Source organism: Lutjanus erythropterus, chromosome 20 (assembly GCF_056507025.1).
Source record: "Lutjanus erythropterus isolate fLutEry1 chromosome 20, fLutEry1.hap2, whole genome shotgun sequence".
NCBI lineage: Eukaryota > Metazoa > Chordata > Actinopteri > Lutjaniformes > Lutjanidae > Lutjanus > Lutjanus erythropterus.
This window is the reverse complement of record NC_139336.1, coordinates 4,489,268-4,514,302: the sequence shown is the minus strand read 5'-3', so window position 1 is coordinate 4,514,302 and position 25,035 is coordinate 4,489,268. Positions and strand designations below refer to the sequence as shown.

The window sequence follows — 25,035 nt, the reverse complement described above, 5'->3', positions numbered from 1 at the left end:
ACATGATTTGTTCCAGTTCTCAGGAATGTTATGTTTGAGAGGGTAAATCTGTCTACGTGAGAGAAGAATGTGTGTGTACGGCGACCAGAATGAATTATGCCTCGCACGGCCTCTCAGACTCAGATATTAACTTAGAGTTTTCATAATGGAACCTCATTTCGTGTCCCCAGAAGTCAAATGAACAGCTCACACTGAGCTCAGCTGGACCCTTCACCACCGGTTCTTTTAATTAATGTTTAAATGGGTCTCCAGGTTCTCCAGTGTAACACATCGGAGTCCCGCAGAGACTCACCGGGAGGTTTAATCGCTCCAGCAGGAACCTTTCCAAAAGCTATTCTCAGAACAACAATGGGGCTGAAAGTTTGTAGTATGCTGAATGTTTCCCAGAATCCTCTCCTGATCCTGACTCTGACAGCCACAGAGACAGTGACCCAGACTGGACTCTCTGGAGAATTCTGGGCAGAAAAGTCCACAGGCTGACATACTGTAAACTCTGACTCAACCAAGCATTCAACAATACACACACACACACACACACACACACACACACACACACACACACTGACAGTAACGCTCTACTGACTGGAGGAAAGTTGAGGAAATGTCAGATTTGTCTGAAAAGTTGGTTTGACAGCAGAAACTTGACGAGAGCAGGAACATTCACATTTTCTCCTTCAGCAAAAAGCTGCAGAGAAACTGAGACTGGACCCACCCACATACACACACATGCACGCGCACACACACACACACACACACACACACACACACACACACACACACACACACACACACACACACACACACACACACTATTTGACTCTGTGTGTGTGAGGCAATTAAGGATGCTGCAAGAATTCAGAATAGTTCACATGCAGATTTTATAGAATTTTCCTTATAAAATAACAAAATATACTTTTGGTTGTATTTAATTTATCAGGCAAAATTACCACAAATCGTTCACTACTATGGCTGCTGAAGAGAGAACTCGTCTACTTGCTCATCACCAGACAACTTATGGGTCACAGTTTTGCAACATGTATGAATAGTGTCCAAGTTATTTATGTATTGAACCACCTATAATTGAACATTAAAAACCCAACATGTCCTCACTCACAAATCATCAAATAAAACAACTTGGTCACTGGTCCTATACTTCATACTATGACGCTGTAGGTACACCTCTAACATCAGAATCACACATGCATGGAAGTTAATATTAGATATGTTATGTGAAGCCACGTCGTATCACATCCAGGGTTGGGAGGGTTACTTTGAAAATGTAATCTGATACCATTATTAACTACCTGTTAAAAAATGTTGTCAGTGACATAATAGAAATATCACAATGTTAAAGTAATGTAACTTTTTATTACTTTTGGATTACCTCAGTATAAAATCTGAAATTGTTTAGCCTAATATAGTCTTTTTAGGGCTGCACAACTAATAATTATTTTCATCACTGATTAATTTTCTCAGTTAATCGATTAGTTGTTCGGTCTATGACATGTAAGAAAATGGCACCTGTTGATCGAAGCTCAAGATGACGTCTGCAAATGTTTTGTTTTGTTCACAAGTCAAGAAAGCAGAAAATATTCACATTTAAGAAACTGAAATCAGAAAGTTTTGACTTTTTTTAATTAAAAAAATGACTCAAAATGATTAAGGGATTAATTAAACCCATCGCAATCTCGTCACGTACATCCGTGTGTGTCACGTTTGGATCTATTTTTCAAGTCTTTCCTGTAATAATTCCCATTTTCTTCATTAATAAATTAGTTGTCTGGTCCATAGAATGGTGAAAATATTGATCAGTCCAAAATGATGTCTTCAAATATCTTGTTTTGTCCACAGCTCAAAAAAATTCAGTTTACTGTCAGAGAGAAGTAAAGACACCAGGAAATATTCACATTTAAGAAGCTGAAATGAGAGAATTTGACCCTCTTTTAATTAAAAACAATCAATTAGTAATCAATTAATTGTTACCTCTTTGTTGTCTGTAGTAATCTGTAATGGAATACAGTTACTGTTTTTTGGTATCGAGGTATCGAGATTATGTAATCCTGTTACATATAATCCATTAGCACCCAAGACTGGTCACATCATGCCACGCCACGCCACGCCACGCCACTGCAGCGCAAAATACACTAGTAAATTGCTCTTTGTACTACGTCACCTGACTTCGACGACACATTGAAACATAATGCAAAAGGGGGACGTCCAGAATTGAGGCAAACAGTAATGTGTGAGTGCCTGAGGGTCCGTGGCAGCCTGTGAGAATCCCATCATCAGGTGGTGTACGCACAGGTTCTGTGTATCTGCTCATTTGTCGTCTGCAGACTCTTCCATGCAGCGCTAAAGACGCTGATCTACGGTGAAAGTGTGGAGTGTTTCCTCTAAGCAGACTCCAAAAAGTAGCATAAACAGAACTGACAGGTGTGTGTGTGTTGTCTGTAGCTGTCTGTGTCTGCTGCGACTATAATAGAGGCCTCTGAGTTGAAGCAACGGGGTTCTGACGAAGCTGCCATATCTGATGCTCTGGGAGTAAGAACAGGCTGAGCAACTGCAGGTATAATATTCAATTAAAGGCTGACTCCATCCAGAGTGAAACACAAATGAATATGATTGATTTAGGGAAAATTAACAAGAGTTTGATGATGCAATCATGCTGATCTTTATTTCTCAAAAACTCAACCTGAATCCTTTTGTTCTAAGTTGCTTCCTCAATTATTGTTAATGATTGATATTAACTGTCGGGTGGAGAGTGAACTTTTCTTGGCTTCGGAAGGCGGGGTGTGCCAGAAAAAGTGTGAGAACAACCGCAGTGTCATCATGCGGAAATTTATATTAGGTCACATGGGAAAATGTTATTCAGAAAGGCGTGAGAAAATAGCAGTTTGGTGCTAAAACATGTACTTACTACACTGGATTTGAATACATGAACATTACTGGGAAGCTACAGAATGATATAAACACCTAAAAAATATAAAATAAATAATGGACCCGCCCTCAAAATGAAATATTCTCACTGCAACATGCATCCAACGCATCCATGCAAGTTATTACTGTCACTCCCGACTCCCTGCTGCGCTGAACCTGCTGTCTTCGGTGGGGAGTGACAAGGTCAGAGCCTCCACATCAGTGGCGTTCATACTCTACACTGACATTCAGACACTTACTGCTGCTGTGCATATAATATTTTAAGAACCCCACCTTCACCTGATCATCCACCCACAGGCTCCGAGTCTGTACGCTCCCTTATGTGGGAAGTTATTACCATCACTCCCCACTCCCTGTTGTGCTGAGCTTTGTGTTTCCTTATTATTATTGAAATTAAATGTTATATGATGCTACTTAATTTTCCCTTTGAAAAAATAGTGTCCTTAATGATGCTGAAGATGAGCTGACTGTGAGATTTTCTCACGTCTCTGCTACTGCAAGGAAAATTTCATTTTAAGGGACAACAATTTGGTTTTCAAACTTTTTGTGCCCAAGGCACATCAAAGGTCAGGCTAAAATGTCAAGGAGCACTCGTACTCTTATCCATGCAAAATAGCCTCAGTAATCAACCTAACCAACAGAGGCAACAAGTAGCCAATCAGAGGGTGAGTGGGGGAAAAAAATTAGGCGTCATTCAGCAGAGGTTTTTTCACAGCTGTTTCTGCAGGTCCTTCAAAAGTCTAAAATCCAATAATCAGAATTTTAGGCATTAAAATGTCTTAAATGATGATGATTTATGAAGTAAATGTTAGTGTTATAAAGTTGGATATGAGTCTCACTTTTAAATGTGTTTTGGGAAAAAGAAAAAAGGCTATCGAACACTCTGTAACAACTACAAAACAAAACCACTAATGCAAACTGTGCATAGACTTTTTTGGACATGAAATAGGTCTAAAATTGCATCCATAGTGGTCTTAAAAATTCTTACATTTGACTTGTTGAAATCTGCAGAACTCTTGTGTAAAAATGATTGTTATTAGAATTTGCCTGTGTTCTGATTTAGTAAATTAAAAATTAATTAATTTCTAACTTTTGTATCATTGTATATCACAATCATAATTTATGGTTGTTACAAAATCCCAAGGCACACCTGGACTTGAACCTGAACCACTGATTTAAGTAAAGTTTTCTCTTTTTTTTCTTGGGAGTCAAACTTAAAAAGATTCTAAGAAATAAATTTATTTCAACAGAACAAGCCAAGAGCATGGATCTAGATTGCTACTATGTGAGTGGGCATGGAGGTCCTTAGTATTTAGATGGTAGAAAATACATTTTTTAAAATAAATCTGTGTCAATTGTAGTTGAAGTGATAGTCTGGATAACCGATGTGGGGTTTTAAGAGGTTGTTAACCATAGTGAGTGTATTAGCTGCGGCACATGTGGACAGATCAGTAGCAAAACTTATTTAATCCACTTATAAAAAGGTCCACCTAAAAAAAAAATCAATATCAGTTTAAGTGCATGCTATATTCAGAGTATTTTCACTGCTTTACTTTGCTGTCAGGCAGCATTTTCTGATGGGAAAACCACTGTCACATGAGCCAAATATCACCCTCTCCAAACCAACCAAACTCTATGGGAAAAATCAGTCATTTTATCTCGTAGAACTCAGGAATTGCAGGTCTACCACTGCCTCAATCTGTTTGTTTGTGTTATCGTCTGACTTCAGTGAATCCGATCTATCCTTTTAAAACACAGATGTCACACAATGAGACAAACAAACTCACAATTCAAGGCAGCGGTACACCAGCAACTCAAGTCTTCTGTGAGGTAAAATGACTGATTTTGCCTATCAAGTTTGGTTTGTTAGGATTTGAAGATAAGGATAACATTCTAGTGTCTTTCAGGGATGATTTCGTCCTGAACCTCAAGTCTCACAGGCAAACGTAGAATCTGAACAAAGACACTCACTCTACAAAGTTTATCTACTTCGACACACTGCTAAAACGGAGTATATTTTCTCCCACAGATTGTTACTCCTACTATTGTTAGAACTAGTGGGAGATCAGAGGTCGCTGTGGAGCTGGCAGGGCTTGGAGAAAAACACTTCAGCAGGAGTTTCAACATTAAAACCACCTACTGCTTCGGTATGTTTGGTATTCCGCTTTCAATTACTTTAAAAAAGAAAAAAAAAAGAAAAAATGTTTGTTCAAGAAAAATATTCCCCATTTATAAGCTTAGATTGTGAGACTTTAAGCTGTCAGGCGGCTCCGACATCACCAATCGATCAGCCCTGACCTGAGAACCGATCAGCAGAGAAATATCAATCACATGCAGGAAAATAAGCGGACAGAAACTAAATGAGGTCAGCTCTCCACAGACAGTCTGAACCTCCTCTTTATGGACATAAATTATGAGCCCTTCGCTTAGATTCTTGAAGCATTCATCATTTTCTCCGCTGCTGCTTTCCGAGAACGATGAAAAGACCTGATGATAAACAGAAAACTTGACCTGACCAAGGAGTCTCTTATACATGTGCAGAAGAGACATAGGTTGGAAAACACTGTGAGACAGGAGACAACCTGCGTCATCTGAATGTCATCTTGGATCAGCAGATGCTACTTAAACAAGGTGCGTTATTGTCAGACAAAATCAGCCATCAAAGGAAGATTCTCACCCCTCAGATGAAGGCATAACGTTTGATGGATGCTCTTCAGTTTTTTATGGAGAACAAGCAATCCAGCTGCACGGTGCATGATGGATACAGCACGGCGGGTTGGTATCAGTCACTGTAGAGGAATTTGCATAATCACGACTCGACCTCAACTTAATGCAAATGAGTCTGTCCAGCATAATGCACCAGGCTCATGAAACTTAGATAAAACTGTCAAACTATGCAGCAAATATGAACTAAGATCCTGATGCTTCATCTATCCGTCCAATCTGTTCCTTTCAATGCAATGTCTGAGTCTGAGGATGTCTGAGTTCCTCACCCGATCTCTAAGGCTGAGCCCAGCCACCCAACAGATGGATCTCATTTTTCGGTCACTACTCAAAGCTCATGGCCGTAAGTGAAGGTTGGAACCTAGATCGACTGGTCAGATCCCATTTGTTATCTTCCTGGACAGGATCTAAAGGTACAGCTGGGGAAAGTCCCTGGTTTAGGAACCTCATAATTGCATCTCTGCTTTCTGCAGATGATGTAGTTCTGTTGGCTTCTTTGGGCCTTGACCCTCAGTATGCACTTGCGCAGTTTGTAGCCAAGTGTGAAGTGGCTGGGATGAGGGCCAGGACCTCCAAGTCCGAAGCAATGATTCTCTGACGGAAAACAGTGGATTCCTCCCTTTGGGTGGGGAGTGAATTGCTGCCCCACATGAAGGAGTTCAAGTATGTCTGGGTCGAAACCTAAAGTTTGTTAGAGGCTGGACCCAAAAAAATCCAGGTTTTCCTTGGAACAAAAGTCAGCATGTCATATTCTACAAGTGATGACAGGTTCTTGATTACCGTAATTTCTGGACTATAGAGCGCACCTGATTATAAGCCTCATCCAGTACATTTTTAAAGGAAAAACCATTTTGTACATACATAAGCCGCACCTGTCTATAAGCCGCATGTGCCCACACTGAAACATGAGATATTTACAAAGAAAGACGGTACACAGAAAGAGTTTTCAAAGTTTTAATAATATACCTTAGCTTTTCTTTCCAAACAGTGCCTGTGACGCGGCAGTAACACAGCAGCAATACGGTAGTAACACAGCACTAAAAGGGCTGGTGAAAAAAACATACCGGTAAAAGTCACTGAGACGCGGCAGTAACATAGCAGCAACACGGTAGCACAGCGAAGTTACATTAAACTTGCGTCTTCCTCGACACATATATTCCACCTGTCTCACTCTTACCTTTTCTGCTCGAGCGCCCCTGGCGGCCATTAGAAAAAATGCATAAATTAGCCGCATCATTACATAAGCCGCAGGGTTGAAAGCGTGTGACAAAAGTCGCGGCTTATAGTCCGGAAATTACGGTACATCGGTTCTGCTCCAAACCGGTGGAAATGTGGGTTGGTTAGCTAGATAACACCAAGGTTCCAAGAATACTGAATATAAATGGTTCAAGAGCCACAGCTAATTTGGTGGAGAAGGGTCTTAAGTGTCCTGTCCAGCATCCAGATGCACCCTCGCTTAATTCAGTGTGTCTGCACCATAAGACCAACTCATCTCTATACCCGAACGCCAGAATAGGTCAGTTATCAATTACTCCCAAAAAAACATTTTATCGGTGGAGAGTACTGACAGCATGAGGTGACTGGACAATAACTATATTACATAGGTCATGTGACATAACTAACATGACATTCCCCATGTGGTTTACATTGTAAAACAGTTGCAGTTTGGTTAGGTTTACACATAAACTTGGTGAAGGTTAGAAAACTCATGTGACAACATAAGTCATGTGACATATGTAGTTCACATTATACACAGTTTGATAGGTTTAGGTACAAAAACTACTTGGTTAGTATAGGAAAAGATTGCGTGTTTTGCATTAAATTAACTACATTATGTATATCACATGCCAGCAGTAACGTCACTTGCATGATGTGATGCATCCATAACAACTTTTAACTTGCTCAAATTTTAAATAACTCTAGATTTACTTTCTGTTCCACACAAGACTTGGACCCCTGTCTCTGAGTGAAAATCCTGTACTTGTTTGAGTCGTCCACCCACAGACTTCACACTTCTTGTACTTCTCCTGTCATACTGACTATGTCCACTAGGGGGCACCGCCCAACAATAAATGGACATATCAGTCGGAATAAGCTACTTGCACTTGCCACCAACACGCACGTTTCTCTGGTGAGGACGGGCTGATAAGATGAGATGCATACAAGAAAAAGCAACAGCATCAAAGGTTTTGTTGTACATCATTAGTTTTAAAATGTTTTCTCCTGTCTTTAGGTTTTTTGTAGAGTGGGCTGCTGGAAAAGGCAGCGCATGGCAATGCTTGGGCTGTGACATTGTGGAGGACAAATTAAAGCAATCTTGACGACATGGAGGGCACTTTATCCTAGTTTGGGTTTCCATCTGTTCAGACCAGCTCAAAAGCATTTATCAGAGTTTCTTGGTAAAAACACACTCAGACCAAAATAGTATTTGAGAGGCCAGTACATTTTTATACAGAACAAAAGTAGTTTTTTGTATCCATTTGACTGAAGAGAAATTCTGTATGTCTGTGGTTTCAGTTTTACTCATATGCTCCTGTTTATACTGTCAGATAACATCCTGTATTTTCCTGTTTGCTGTCCATGTTTGGCTCTGTTGTAGCTGTGTTAGTTTACTGCTGCTGCTGCTGCTTCACACTGAAAGTTTTCCATCAGTGAACCGCTGGGACTATTTGTCACAGTCACACTGTTAGAGGGACTTCGACAGCAGAGCTAATCTCTGATAAAGGAAAAAAATATATAGGTCTACGCAAGAAGATATATTTGATGCTATTTGGTCAGTGGATCAGATGACAGGCTCTGCTCTGGCTGGTGAGATCCAGTACAGCTTTCAACACAATGTCAAAGCAAACAGCTTCTTTTATCGAGTTGCCATGTGGAAAACCTGTTGCTCATAACTCAGCTCGGCTTTGGCTATAGATGCACATCAAAATAAAGATGTCAAAATGTCTGTTTGTTGAGTGTGTACTTGCAACCATTAGCTGCAGGATTCCATCTGCAGCCCTTGTTTTTGCAGATGTACGGTGCATATTTTAGTGGATACCTTCAGTAATTATTCAAGTCTTCTGACTCGACACCAGAACCAGCCAGTAATTAATTTTCTGTGGCTGTGTACAAACTTATGATGAAGTGTTCCACACAGATTCCAAGTTAAGACTCTGAGATCATTTGCAGTGCAGAAGCTGACTTTTTCTTTTTACTGTAAGCAAATCTCCAAACCCCGTTTCCTCTGGATCATCAGAATACATTCTGAGGTGTCAGCAGGATTATTACAGGGAGCTCTCAGTTTAAAAGGACATCACGACTCGCTCTGCTGTGCACATGTTAATGTACCCTCATATGACCTGAACGCAGTCAACAGACTGACTGTAGCCCCAATTGTTTTCAACATGTAAATTTAACACTATCTGCCTTCACACCTTATAGTGAGGTCCTTGTAATATGTTATTTAGTTGATAGAACCCATAAGGCACTTATAAGACGCTTATTAACATTATCATGTGTTAATAAGATGATATAAGTGTTGATAATTGCATCATGAACATGTTTGTTGTTACACATTTATAAACACTTATAGGAAACTTGTTAACAGTGTATCGACATCAATAAAAGCTACATGAGGTTCTTGTAATTGGTTATAACAGCATTATAAACACATTTTTTGAATAACAAACTCATTGTTAAACCTTTACTAAGCTTTTTTGGTTGCTTCATTAAGATGAATACAAACTTTATTATGCATCCATTAAAAATTAACTATGCCCTTTGCAGCCTCTGGATCTAAATGAGAACAATGCCTTGTAAGAGTTAATAAAAACCCTTTATTATAAATTCGTAATGTCTTATTAAGAAAATAATGTTCATAAGCATCTTGTAAGGACTTACAAGGGCCTCATTACTTATCACTGCTTACTAAAGGGACCTTTATAAGATGCTTATTATTGTTATTATGTGTTAATAAGACTACAACATTATAAGCAACTTATTTAAATTAGACATTTATAAGCAATCGTCTTACAATCTTACAAAACTTATGCTTTTTTTAACATTTAATAGTATTTTTACACAATAATGATAATAAGCATCTTATATGGAATAATAAGGATTTGATTACCTGTCAACCAATGCTTATTATACTTCCCTTAATATAAAGGTTCCCTCTAATTTTAATAACATATTGCACTTATTTTTTTAATATCTTTCTATATTTTATTGTCATTTATTGGACTTGCTTTTATCTTTCTTTCTATTTTTTACTTAATACCTTCATGGTAACGCACCAAAAACACCAAGGCAAGTTTCTCATATGAGTAAACCTACTTGACAATAAACCTAATAAACTTATGGTGTAGATGTTTATATGCTGCTGCACATTAATCTCTGGAACATAATATATATTTGTGGATTTCTCAGAGAAGACTTTCCTCCATCTCGGACTCTCCTGCCGGCTCATTAAACTGCCTGCTGCTTTTTTTTAAAAGCTCGAGTGAAAAGAGCTCTTCAACTCTCCTCCTGCATTACATTTTGAAATCCTCTGGTGTATATTAATATTTGAAATTCAGTACATTTACATATTAGATGTAAATGCACTGCTGTACATTCATCTTTGGCGTGTACTGTATATTTTTGCATCTCAGAGAGCACTAATCCCCAGCTTGGAGCTTCTGCCCACTCATTTAACTGTGTGCCGGTCCTAAAAGATGTCATGTGATTGGCTCTTAGGCCATTATCGAAGGTCACCTTAACTCAAGCATGGGTCTGTCTGGTCGTTTCCTTCTGCGTCCATTTGTATACATTATTGTCCTCTGCAGTATTTCATAAATGAAATGAGAAGCTTGGACCGCAAACAGAGGAAAAGTAAATGAGTTGGGAATCTGTGTGCGTATAAATCACATCAATCAGTAAAATGAGGCCAGATCACTGGAGAGCAACAGTTGACTGATGGCAGTGTCACAGTTTAAATGTGTGTCAGAAGAAACAGCCATCAGTCACTTTCAGGGAGAAACCTGGAAAACCAGCCGCAAATGTTAAATGGTTTCTGTGTGTGACGGTATAACGGAATAACAAGCTCAGATTGTCTCAGTCTCTTGCAAAATCTGTCTTGAAGTTTGATAAAAAATGCCCTGACATTTGGACATGGCATTTTCCAATGCATGAAGTTGTTTGAATGACCAAAATGGGGCAGTTTGTGCTGAAGTTTGTTGTTGTTGGCATTGGTGCGATGTAGAGATGTGGACAGATAGAGGAGGGAACAGAAGGAGAACATTTTAAACTCACCCTAGACAGGACGACCTCTAAGGTGATGTTCTGAGGAGGAGCACTGGGTACTGCAGAGACAAACACAAAAACTGTGTCAATGCTGTTCATGAGGTTATTCATAAATCAAAAATAAAAACAGGTGCTCACACAAAGAACTGACTCGATGTACACGTTAGGACTGGAGTACACAATATGCAATGGAATCTGTGCACTTAATTTTGTTAAATATTGTGTAGGGCTACACGATTAATTAAGAGTGCAATATTCAAATCGGACACCCAGAGCTAAATTTCAGTTTCTTTGAAAAAGGAAGAATGTGTGAGAAACCAAATCTTGTTCTTCAGATGAAAGAAAACATGATTGTTCTTTTAGTAAAAATGAAAATTGGAATCCAAAAATAATCATTCCCACTAATTTTGTCATATGTTACAGTTGCAGTTTCAGTCCAAATAATCATAATATGACTTTATTACCATATCATGCAGCCCTAAAACTGTGCATGTTCCCTCCTAACATTTTTCCTTTTGTTTTACAAAATAACATTTTCTTATTTTTCTCAATTCTTCAGGCTCTTGAAATCCTTCAGAGGAAACAATCTGAGAAGGTCCACACTGAGGTTATAAGCAGTGATGTGGGGTCACAAGCAATACAATTGAAAACCACTGGGACATGAACGCTTTTCAATGACTTGGTTTGTAATTTTTAAATTAATTCCTTACTTCCAGGTCCTGTTCCAGAGTAAGTCTCATGACTTGACATTTTCAAGACAAAAGAATACAAATAAATACAAACACAGTTTTACTCAGCAGTGTGGTGTGTGGGTCACTCCATGTGACTCAGTAGGGTATTTAACAAAAAATAATCTATTATCATCAATCAATATTTCTGTCTTCAGCCAAATTTAAAGGTTGTGTGAAGCAATGATAAATGTGTGTTCTGAGTTTGATTGATTAAAAAAGAATATAAAATTAGGCCTCAAAATCATTACGATCCATCCAGCAGCTTAATTGGACATGTCCAGACATGTTTGAGCCACCAGAGCCAGAGGACAGTGACAGGATGGTATTTTTTTTCTTCTGTGTCTGGTTGTTGGAACTGAAGTGAGCTGAAGTGAACTGCTGGGCTGATTTGGACTGAGAGAGTCACTGAAAGTTCATTTATAAGTGAACATTGGGGAGGGTCGTTCATGTGTCAGTTCGTGGGGCTTATCTAGTGTTGGGGGACCATGGCTCCAGCATGTCACCGAGCCATGGTTCAGGTCCACACAAAAAATCCTGCATACAGAAATCATGAACTTTAACAAACAAACTTCCACAGGCCTGAGATCATGTCATAGCCCTAACTACCTCTACAGACAGATATCTACATATGAAGATACAGAATCTGTAGGCAAAGGACAACATTTTGGTATCAAAAGCATTCTGGTTTACATTTGTAGTCCAAGTAGTGCTGACCAATCCCATTTGGTTGCATGCAGGTAAACAGTCCATGTGGGGAGCAAAAGAGTCTATCATCTCAGGATGATTTATCTTTTTATTAACCCTCTAAAAACCATTCTCAGAATGGAAGATTTCTGGCCTTGCTCAAATAACATACTTGAAGATGCATATGACTTTCATCAATAAATAAACAGCTCTGGAGTTGTTGGAAGGTTTCCCCTTTCATTTTTGATGGAATAAGGCTAACAGTCCCTCCCTGCTTCCTGTCTTTATGCTAAGCTAAACCAAGCTAACATTAGTTTGTTTCTTTCAGAGACGTTAGACCTGATGTTGTATTATTAGTTGCGTGTAGTGTCAGTGTGTTGGCTGCATGCTGTCTGACTCTGTGTGGTGTCAGATCACTGCCATCAATCAATCACCCTGATGACATCAGCACGGACAGGAAGCAGATGGAGCGACGCTGTGACAGCCTCCGAGATCTGACTGTGTCAGTACAGAAAAATAAGATTACCAGCTAAAACATGACAGGTGTCATTACACACACACACACATACACACAGAAACATCATCCATTCTGAACCATCAGGACATCAGACTGATTCAGAAGTCAGTCTTGCTTTCTTTACTCCTTTAAGTTCTTACAGATCTGACTTTAAATCACAAACGCAGACTGTCAGTGAGCATCACAGTAGAATATCAGCTAAAACAGAGTTCAAGAGGATGAAGAACAGGAGGGGGAATGTGGAGAAAAAAGAAAGCTGACAGTTTAGATAAAAGCAAAGAAGAAGGGCACAAAAATAAATACGAGGACGGCGAAGACGAAGAAAAGAAAAGTGAGACAAAAGTAACAAAGACAATGAAGAGGTAGGACAGGAAAAAGATTACAAGAAAGACAATGAAAAGGCCAAAGTGAACAAGATGGAGGAGGAAGAGTAAAAGATCATGAGAAGAAAAATAATACAAATGAAGGACACAAAAAACAGGAAAATGAAGTGTAAGACAAAAAGTTGAAAAAGAGCAAAGAGGAAGACAATGAAGAATAGGATGTACAATGACATGAAAGAAAAACAAAGTTAGAAAAGGAAGTGAAGATTCTGAAAAATAAGGATAAGACTGATGGAAACAAAGGAAATGAAAATAACAACAAATGCTCAAACATAAATGGAAGAATAGATCAATTGCCAGTGAGTCCAAAAACTACACATGACAGCTTGGGTGCGTTCAACCCTGACAAAACTTGGCAAGAAGATTTATTTAAATGAAAATGTTGGTGCATTTAACACCCTGTCGTGGAGGCAAGTGCACTGCACAACATTTGTAATATAGCAGTGTTTAAAATCTACACACCCACCAAACGAGAAGGAATGGAACTCAAGTCCCACTGCAGGAAACTGCAGCAAAGAGGTGCAAACCTTAAAGTCTGTGTGAAGCTGCAGAATACGTGTGAAAAGACTGAGAACTATGTAGTACTGAATTCTGGAGTTAGACTGTTAAAGTGTCGTTCACAACTTCTGTGTTCAGGAGTTTTTTGGGCGGACCTGAAACATGGCTTGGTGCCATGACGACACAGAAACAACACCGCCTCCTCATCCTCCCTAAGAGTCACTTACAAACGTACCTTCAGCGACTCTCAGTCCAAATCAGCCCAGCAGTTCACTTCAGTTCCAACAACCCGACACAGAAGAAAAAAAAATACCATCCTGTCACCGTCCTCTGGTTCTGGTGGTTCAAACATGTCTGGACATGTCCAGTAAAGCTGCTGGACAGAGCGTCAATGTTTCAGGTTGTTTTGGGTCGGAGGTGTTGGAGTGGACACAGAGGTAGGGCACAGAGATGCAAAGGACAGCACTACAACCGCTACATCCTTTCTGACTGATATAGAAGTGGCTGAGCTACCTTTAGCTCTGGATTTAGCAAAATTCATAAACTATATGATTCACAAATCTTATAGCCCAAACTGACTGTTCGCATTTTGCCATGCATTATATTTACGAGCGAGATCGTAGTCTGGTTTTAATGTTGTGTTATAAAGTTTGGGGAACCCTGAAACACTTTTCTCTGGTCGTGTCTGGAAGGGAACCCTTGATTTGCGAAACTCTCGTTAGTGTTTTGTAGGTAGTTCCTTCATTGTGAAGTTGCACAAACGTTAGAACGGTCACTCTTGTGAGATATTCCGTGGGTCTGGGGTTCCCTTCAAGACTCGACCATCAGTCTCCATCTCCTCTGCTCGTGTCACTTCCACACATCTGTGGTCTCTTCTGCCTGCATCATTATACAGCTGTTATGTCATTGGTTGCACTTTGAAAGGTCGGGTGCCACCACTCTCTCCACTGGAAAACAATGGGACAGCCAGCGCAAAGTGTTTTTTACCGCTGATCATGTGTTGGGGCCTTAAGGCACCGAAGTTACTTGGTTAGGTCTAGGAAATGTTATATTACATCACATTCCTCACTTCTCCAGTCATAATATCTGCAGCCACTGGAGGTTACCTCCTAGCATAAACATAAGTATATGTTGTAATTGGCCTAAGATGGTTGTACAGCCAATCTATACCCCTTTTCTGGTGAGGACAGGCTGGAAAAAACATGAAAATGAAAACAAAGAAGAAGGAACAGAAGACTCAGACATATAAAGTGAAAAAAAAGACAAAAAACAGAAAATGAAGACCAGGACAGCAAAAAACTCAGCCAGGAAACAAGCTGGAGAACTAGAACATACAAACAAAGATGAAGTCACAAAAACACGAAAATGGTGATAAAGACCAAGATGAAGCGAGTGAATAGCAGGAGGAAGAGGATGAACAGGGTGATGATGAAGAGGCAGCAGATGTGCGGCTCAGTCCCGTGAATCAGAGACGGAGTGTGACGTTCAAATTGATAATCAAAGTGTTTTGGTTTGAATGAACTCTGCATCTGTCCACGCAGACGCCTGATTAACTGTCAGCAGCTTATCTATTGATTCAGCTGCTCACTGTCTGTCTGTCTGTGTGTGCGTGTGTGTGTGTGTGTGTGTGTCAGTTTTATTGTGGATTCAATTAGCCCACAAGTCATTGTTATCATCGAGACGCAGCCGGAAGATTCACAATACAGCCACTCTGCATCTGTGTATGTGTGTGTGTGTGTGTGTGTGTGTGTGTGTGTGTGTGTGTGTGTGTGTGTGTGTGTGTGTGTGTGTGTCTGTGTGCGTTATTTCAGATCATTTTTATGTATTTATGGTGTGATTGCAGCTGGACAGATGCCTCCATTCTCTCTCACTGTCTATGAATAGAGGTGTAATAACAACAACATACTGAGCAGCAGCTGAATGTTGGAGCCTGAGCTGGAGGAGGAAATATTCAAGTCTGCAGTCTAAATGTCAAAACCAGAGTGCAGCTCTGGACGTATTTTGATGGGGTTTTAATTTTTACTCCTCAGTTATGCTGGAAAATACATTTTAAAGGATCAAACTCTTGGCTTTTAAACCTTGTAGCAGGTCAACCTCCTAGTGATTACACTTTTCACAGCATTTCACAGCATATTTGTAGTGAGCAGCCATTTTATTTGCTAATCAGTATACACATTTTTAAACCATAATTCTTATTTAGCTTTGATTTAGAAAGGCTACAGAGTTGACATATTCTGGTTGGGACACACAGAGTTGCAGAATCTCCCAAACAACAGAAGTGAATGGTGACCAGTTTTCAAATGTAAAAAAAGATAAGAAAATAAAAACAGAAAATGCTTCCATGCTGCTCGTCTGGTGTAATCTTCACTGTAGATCTCTAGCTTGGAGCCACGTTCACGTGCACGCTGTCTGAACTGTGTGTGTTTGTTGTGACGGTGTGCAAACTTCCAGCTGTTTTTTTTAGGTTTGAAAACTGGTTACCATTCACTCACATTGTTAGGGAGATTCTGCAACACCATTCTCCTGTGAAACGCCAGCAGTGTTTTGTGGACTAACAAAATAAACCCAACCCTTAATTGGCATGAGGGTGAGTAGATAATGAATTTTCATTTTTGGGTGAACTATCCCTTGAACCAGTATTCCTGTCTTTTTGATTATTAAACCAGGAAGCGAGACAGGGATCCTCAGGGTGCAATGTTTTTGTAAAATAGATGGAGTTGACTGAAATCTGGGACACGACTTTATACAGCCAACATTTTCATTACGAAATCCACTTTAAAACAAAGATGATTACGCATTTTTACGCATTATACTAAGTGACGTGTGAAAACATTTCAAACGTCTTCCCTGTCCTACAAATTTTTGTCAAATTAGCTTAAAACACCTTTTCAAAGATATCTTTCAAAGAAAACTGAGAGCTGTTCTTGAACCATTCTGGAGTGCACACATGGTTTTAATCTCTTTTGAAGGGTAACACTCTGAGCTACTGGCACTGAGTAATAGTTTTTAACAGTGAAGTAGTAGTGGTTTTTAAATCCGCCTGAATATTCTTCTGCAAAAAATATGACCTACAACTGGGACATAATGGCTAGAAATCACAGTGATTATATTCACAAATTCATATGTGACAACAAAAATGTACATGACTTTCTAATGGTATGTGTCGATTTGTTCCAAAAAAAAAGAAGCAAGAGACCCCTGACGAAACCCTGACTCAGAGTAACTGAAGCATGAACACACTATAGCGTTTTTTTCCCCTTCTTGAACTATATTTTGTGCACATAAAGGTGCCAAATCAAGTATTAAGTTGGAAACGTAAAAAGAAACTCATGGAAAACTATTTAAATTTGCATAATTTCCTCTTTCTAGCTTCATATTACACATTAAAACTGTATATAATCATTTTTGGGATTTCGTTGGCTATACCAGGAGTCTGCAACCTGCAGCTTCGTAGCTGAACAATAAAACAAAAAATATATATGGAATTGAATAATTTTTTTTAACATTTCATTCTTCATTTGTCATTGTTGTAGGCCTAAAGTGCGTCTTATGTTGTAAAGATGTGTAGCATATACACAGATCAATACACAAATAGAAAAAGTTTTAGTGTTTCTTCAACTAAAATGTGCGTCATAGCCCCCGTCTCACCGCTCGGCACCTTTTTCTCTAAATATTGCCGGTGGCTAGTCTTAAGTGTCTCTCGGCTAACTAAGAATGAAAAGAAAGTCTCAGAGGAAAATACAGACTTTAATAGCTGCGGCTCGACACAAGTTTTCTTTTGCTTCTTTTGGCCAACAATGGCTCTTTTGTGAGTAAAGGTTGGCTTATTCAAACGATAAGAAAAAAGAAAGCTGTTCTTGAACCATTTGGAGTACATGCATGGTTTTGATCTCTTTTGAGAGGTAACATTAAATCACTGTGAGTGCTAAGAGTAGAAGTAGAAGGTTTTTATTTCCACTAGAACATTCTTTTCCAGAAATATGCCTGCAGATGACCTACAGCCTAACTGGATCATTTGAGCTTGTGCTCACAGTGGAATTATAGTCTCAGGTTCAAATGTGACAACAATAACACAGAAAATGAATATTTCTACATTTTTCTAAAGATATATGTCTGGGCTGTTTTGTTCCAAAAAAGGAGGCAATTTGGAGACCCACCCAAGACTCTGCTTCAGAGTAACTGAAACATAAACACTTTCTGTTCTCGAAACTCAATTTTGTTCATACAAAGCGATCAAAACAAGTGTCATTGTAGAAAAGCATGAAGAACAACTCACAGTGAAGGATTTAAAGTCCGTGTAAAGAACAGAAGGGAGGTTTTCTCCTAAACACATTATACATTTTAGAAAGTAGTTGCTGAAAACATGAAAAAAACAGAACTACATAGAACTGAATTGTAGAGTTAGACCCTTCAGCTGTTGGTCATGATTTCTGTGTTCAAAAGTTTGTGAAATGTGCCAGATCCATGGTCTCTCAACACGGTATAAGCCCCTCATGAACAACACTGTCTCCTCCTCGCCTCACCCTCCCTAATGGTCAGTTATGAACGTACCTTCAGTGACTCTCTCAGTTCAAATCAGCCCAACAGTTCACTTCACTTCATACAGGCTTTGTGCTTCGACCAGGTTTTAGCTGGTCTAGGGCACAAGTGGTTTCAACTCCAGTGCGGCAGGCACATGTACTTGACCACGCCTTCAATTTGCCTTTATTTTTACCAGTTGATTCCACCAAGCACAGCACATCTGTGGCATGGTTCTGATCCATCCTTTGCATGGCTGCAAACCCCACTAGCAGCGTTTCAGAAGCACTGCAGCAGTGGAGCATTTTGTCCACCTCGGTTTACTTACTCAGATTTTGTTGATTAGCTCCTCTTGCCTTGCTCTCTGTGCTTCTACCACGGAAAAGCATCTACGTGATTAAATAGTTTCTTTTCTGTCCGTCTTTATACTTGTGAGCCTGCATGGGGTCGGATTCCCCCTGCCTTTTTTGTGTCTGACTACCTGCCCGTTCAATCTGCTCTGTGCAAAATGATGCAGCATCCGTCAAAAATAGACGAAGCAGAGCAAAGCAGAGTGCTGCTTTTGGGTCATGCCGAGGCGCTGTTGGTGGAATCACAAGCATTGTGTAGAATGGCTGCGATCAGCTCCGGCTGGCGTGGCGCAGCTGAAACGTGACATCAGCCGTGCCTGAAGGAATTTAGCCGTTAGACCTCCCACCTATGGCTGCACAGACTATGCTCAAATTAATTTGTTATCTTGCAGATGTGGCAGAAAGGGCAACTGTGCTGGTGTAAGATAGCAATGCACCTGCACCATCGGCGTAAGATAGAGCTCTGAGATTCATTCCTTCACAGCTATTTACAGCAGTTTTAGCGCTACTTGTTGTTTTGTCTTGTGTTTTTAATAAATATGTTGAATCAAATTTGGTCTAAAAAGCACCACATATTTGGTATCAAATTAAAGTTAAAATTGATGAAATTGATGGTTGTTTGGGTTGAGGGGGAAAATTTTAATTTCAGTGAGGATTCTTAGTGAACTGCAGCAACATTCTAGAAATCTAGAGGGTAAGTGGAGTTAAAAATATAAACTGATCAAACATGAAAGGGATTCTGGCTGAAACCACATCACCTACAACTATTACACTATTTGTGCTGGCTTGTCAAGTCAAGTTGGTTTTATACATAAAGCCCAACATCGCAGATCACAAATTTGCCTGAGGGGGCTTTACAATCTGTACAGTATCTGACACCTTCTGTCCTTAATCTATCTATTCAGATAAGGAAAATCTGTCCAAAACACCCCTTTAGCAGGGAAAACATTAAAGACCAGTGGTTCTTGACTAGTTGAATACTTAGTGAAAGTCAACATTAGAATTCAGGCACTGTTTCTTCTTATCTATTATCTTGTATCAGATATTCTGCTCTTGATCCATGCAGTGTGCGGTGGTCTGTTTGTTACAAACTCATCCTCTTTCACATGCAGTCAGGAGTTAACCGGAGCCAGGTTTCCCCCCAAATGTGATGCAAATTATAACCCAATTTAGAGAAAATCGTCAAAACAAAAAGCAGGTTTCCATCTACCACTGTGTTCTTCCCTCACATGACAGAATTAAACACTGAACTCTCTGTTTCTGCCTCTCTCTTTGTGTGTGTGTGTGGACTCCATTAGAGTGTCAGGCTAAGAGGCTAAAATGAAGCAGCTCCTTCCTCATCCCCCTGCTTAATTAAAGACCCCCGAGTCCCCTAATGAAACTACTGACAGCAGGAATGAGAGTGTGTGGGTCTGTGAGAATGTGTGTTGGGAAAAAAGGGATGAAGTGTGTGTTGGTATTAATTTGGCTTCTTTTTCTCTATTTCCTGCTCCTTCATCCAAACCAGCAGCCAATGCCAGACACACACACACACACACACACACACACACACACACACACACACACACACACACACACAGTGTCAGGTAATAGGTGGCACCTGGTCCAGCAGTTCTTTGGTCTCAGCTGAATGGCTGCAGAGCTTCAAACTGGGACTAGTTTAAACCAGTCACAGTGCAGACAGCAAACACACTCTCAGTAGAGGAGAGTAGCTTTAAATGTAACATGGTACAGTTGTAACATACCCCAATCAGGCATAACATTATGACCACCTGCCTAATATTGTGTTGGTCCCCCTTTTGCTGTCAAAACAGCCCTGACCCATCGAGGCATGGACTCCACTAGACCCCTGAAGGTGTGCTGTGGTATCTGGCACCAAGATGTTAGCAGCAGATCCTTTAAGTCCTGTTAGCTGTGAGGTGGGGCCTCCATGGATTGGACTGGTTTGTCCCGCACATCCCAAAGATGCTTCATTGGATTGAGATCTGGGGAATCTGGAGGCCAAGTCAACACCTCAGACTCTTTGTTATGCTCCTCAAACCATTCCTGAACCATGTTTGCTTTGTGGCACGGTGCATTATCCTGCTGAAAGAGACCACAGCCATCAGGGAATACTGTTTCCATGAAAGGGTGTACATGGTCTGCAACAATGCTTAGGTAGGTGGTACATGTCAAAGTAACATCCACATGGATGGCAGGACCCAAGGTTTCCCAGCAGAACATCACACTGGCATCACACTGCCTCCACCGGCTTGCCTTCTTCCCATAGTGCATCCTGGTGCCATATGTTCCCCAGGTAAGCGACGCACACACACCTGGCCATCCACGTGACGTAAAAGAAAACGTGACTCATCAGACCAGGCCTTCCATTGCTCCGTGGTCCAGTTCTGATGCTCACGTGTCCATTGTTGTCTCTTTCAGTGGTCCACAGGGGTCAGCATGAACACCCTGACTGGTCTGTTGCTATGCAGCCCCATACACAACAAACTGTGATGCACTGTGTATTCTGACACCTTTCTATCAGAACCACATAACTTATTCAGCAATTTGAGCAACAGTAGCTCATCTGTTGGATCGGACCACACGGACCAGCCTTCACTTCCCACATGCATCAGTGAGTCTTGGCTGTCTATGACCCTGTCACTGGTTCACGACTGTTCCTTCCTTGGACCACTTTTGATAGATACTGACCACTGCAGACCAGGAACACCCCACAAGAGCTGCAGTTTTGGAGATGCTCTGATCCAGTCATCTAGCCATCACAGTTTGGTCCTTGTCAAACTCTCTCAAATCCTTACACTTGTCCATTTTTCCTGCTTCTAACACATCAACTTTGAGGACAAAATGTTCACTTTCTGCCTAATATATCCCACCCACTAACAGGTGCCATGATGAAGAGATAATCAGTGTTATTCACTTCACCTGTCAGTGCTCATAATGTTAAGCCTGATTGGTGTACATGTTTTCTCTTGCTTTGTAAATGTCACCATAACTTCATCACATCAGCATGTGGCCAGTGTAGTATGAATCATTCCTGAGGAATATTATCAAGATTTGTCCAATCTGCAGGGAATGACAGCTGGAAACCCGGCTGAGCACAAAGTAAAAACTAATATGTAGAGTTATTTTTGAATATAGAGTTTGTGTTGGGCTAAAATCCCCACTATTGTCTGCCCATATCTGTTCTTCACCAGTTAGCAGAGTTTTCATATGCTAGTTCTGGTATGTAAGGAACACTAAAGCATGGGCATGACCTGCAGCTCATTTGTTCATTATTATTCCAATATCCCAGGTTGACTAATACAGACGCTGCTTTGTCACGCCCCTCAATGTCTCGTACTAATGCACAAGGTACCCTGTAGCAGCTGAATGAGATATATGACTTATGTTGTGAAATGGTCCCAATTTGGGTAGGTTAGGGCACAAAAATTATTTGGCTTGGTTTAGGCACCAACACTACTTGGGTAGGTTTCGACAACAAACCTACTTGGTTAGGTTTAGGCACCTAAATTACTTTGCATGTTTTAGGCACCAAATATTATATTTTTTAATAATGTTTTGTTCAGGGACACATGGGACACAAAGCCCTGGCCTTGTGGGCGAAAGTCCTGTGTTTGCTTGACCCATCGCAGCCCGGTGCATCTCACGCAACCACTAATGGGTACCTTGTGCATCCATAAAAGTTGCTGAGGGGCATGACAAAACATCAGTTTTCGATGACATGAAAATGAAAACGAGCAGGGCTCAGTGCGAAACTTAACAGGGCTTCCATAAAAAACACTTGCTTTATTGGCCAATACTCTGTATTTAGTCATAAGTCATTCTTCTAAATCAGATTACAGTTGTATAGTATTTCTTTGCAACTTCCAACAATCAAATTTGCTAACTCTGTAGGACAAGAATGTGCCAACTTGTACATCTGGTAACCTGATCACATTCTTTGAATGCAATCAACGTGAAAACAGTTGCTTGATGGAAATAGATTATCGATTTGCAGTGGAAACTATTTGTTTGTTGCTGTTTTTTAGAAATGTTAGAAGCTTAGCTCACGCTGTTGCAAATAAGGCTCACATCATTTCAGTTGTCACAATGGACATCTATTGTATAACCTTAAGTGGATTGTAAAAATAAATATTTGGAGGTTGTTTGCCTGAAAATATGTTAAAAAAAAAAAAGTAAAAAAAAACAAACAAAAAAAAACTGTAAAATGTTATAAGTATGGCAGCTCTCCCTTACGTTTTTCTTTTGTGGACAGGACACTGTGTTTTGAAGCATCAGCAGACTCCTTATTAGTTTTGTGAGTTTTATTGATTTTTTAATACCTTTAATTATCCGAGTTTTGCTTTGAAATGCTATGTGGTCAATATTTTGGAAATGATTACAACCTGAACTTCAACAACATGCAATGACTAAAGATGCTAATGCCACTTTAAAACCTACTGCACTGAAATAAAGTGTTTTAATAACGTATTGATCTCTTTAGTAGAGCTCAGCTTGTATAAACATGGATTACATTCTGTCAGAGTGTTCTCATTTTAAAAAGCAACCACTTTCAGGATAAACTCCTCTTCAGATTTTCTTCTGCCCTTTAATCTCTTCAACTTGTTGGCTTCTGTTCACTCTTTTGCATCTTTATCTATAGATCTATAGATGCTTTTATAATTTGTACGGTGACACAGACGGGGCCATAGCGACCACTGGGATCATGTCCTCAGTAACTTTGGAGATGTGTTTTTTCCGAACTGTTATTATGTGTGACTTTCAATTTTCTTGTACTTAGGATATAGACCCTACCTCCAGTATTTCATGTGCTGTGGTTAAGTGCCTTATATCATGTGATGTAACTGAGAGGCAAGAAATTTACCATTTATGACAAATAGTTACACAGTTTCAGTACACTGAAAGAATCCAAGGAGCAATTAGAATTCTGCTGAGAGGAAGAATTCACTACAAAGGAAACATACAAAAAAAAACACATAAAGAGGAGGCTGTGGTGGTGGAGGGAGCTGTGAAAGTACCCTATTGGCTGGAGCAAACCGGTAGAGTAAAGGGCCGTCAACACCAAGAATGATAACTATAACAATAATTACAAAAAAATGGTTTTAAAAATGGTTATAAGTCAAGTGGATGGTGGACTCCAGACCACAACTATAACAATAATGACAGCGCCAAACCATGTAGTCGGGATCACTTTCAAAATGATTATGAACGATAGAAATGTTGACCCAATGTTGAAATGCTGAACTGATCAAAATCCACCTCAAATTACAGGGTATAACCTACAACTTATAAACATATAGCATAATACTAGGCTGCAAAAAACACATCACTTTACCTGAGTCAAAACGACTTGGTTAGACTTAAAAACAAAAACTACTTGGTTAGATTTAGACACCAAAACTACTTGAGTAGGTTTATGTACCAAAAGTATTTGATTAGATTTTGGCACCAAAACTACTTGGTTAGATTTAGACATCACAACTACTTTGTTAGGGTTAGGCACCAAAACTAGTTGGTTAGATTTAGGTACCAAAACTACTTGGGTCAATTTTTATTTAGATTAACTAGTAGGTTTAGGAAAACTATCATATTTTTAATATGGTGTCAACTTGCTGAGATTGAATAACTTTAATATTAGTTGATTCAGGAAACAAATTGATTGGTGACACATTTTAAATAACAGACTTGTTCATCTTTGGGTTTAGGGGACGGTGTCAAATATTTTCAAGTTAAAGGGCTCAGGTCCAAATGAAGTCACGAGTCATTGGTGTTAAAATCCAAGTGGAGATGAAAGTCTTTTTTTTTTTTGTCAGGTCGTGTCTAAAATCATCAAATTTGTGACTCTGTGTGACTGGTGTCCGCACCTCTGGCAATATTTTCCTGAGCTGCTGACTTAACTGGAGCCACATGTGCCTGGAACCACTGTTTACAGAACATTATAGTTCATCAGTGTGGACGCTCACGTTATTATTGTTACAGTCATTGTTATAGTTATCGTTCTTGGTGTGAACGGCCCTTTACAAAGCAGCAGATAATGTGCACAGCGTGCACTTGCATGAAAATGATGGGCTGTTCTGAGACACACAGCCATGAAGGAGCCAATAATTGTGAAGCACATATGTAAAACTGATGCTAATCAGCCCTGACTGCAGAGCTGTGCCTGAATCAGTGGAGCTGTTAGTGGAGCTGCTCACTGCTGACTGACAGCTCTGTGGCAAAGTGACAACTGTTGCAAATAACAGGCTGCTGTGCTGTTAACCTTGTGTTACAGTGACTGTTAAGGCCAGTTCTGTACTGAAGTCAGTGAACTTAAAACCAGATTAAACATGCTACTGAAATTATGTCAGTGCTGAAAGCCACAATGATGCATTCACTGACTGATGTATATGTGAGTTACCACATTGGATTGGGAATCACTAGGAAGTTGG

At 39.9% G+C, this 25,035-nt stretch overlaps 1 protein-coding gene across 1 annotated transcript in view; it reads right to left on the bottom strand.

Annotated features, from left to right (window-relative positions):
• dcc (DCC netrin 1 receptor) overlaps positions 1-25,035 on the bottom strand; it is a 264,597-nt gene that overhangs the window by 136,947 nt on the left and 102,615 nt on the right. The window contains exon 11 of the mRNA XM_084746633.1: positions 10,936-10,985. Coding sequence (XP_084602759.1) covers positions 10,936-10,985 — 50 coding nt within the window. The remainder of the gene's footprint in view (positions 1-10,935; positions 10,986-25,035) is intronic.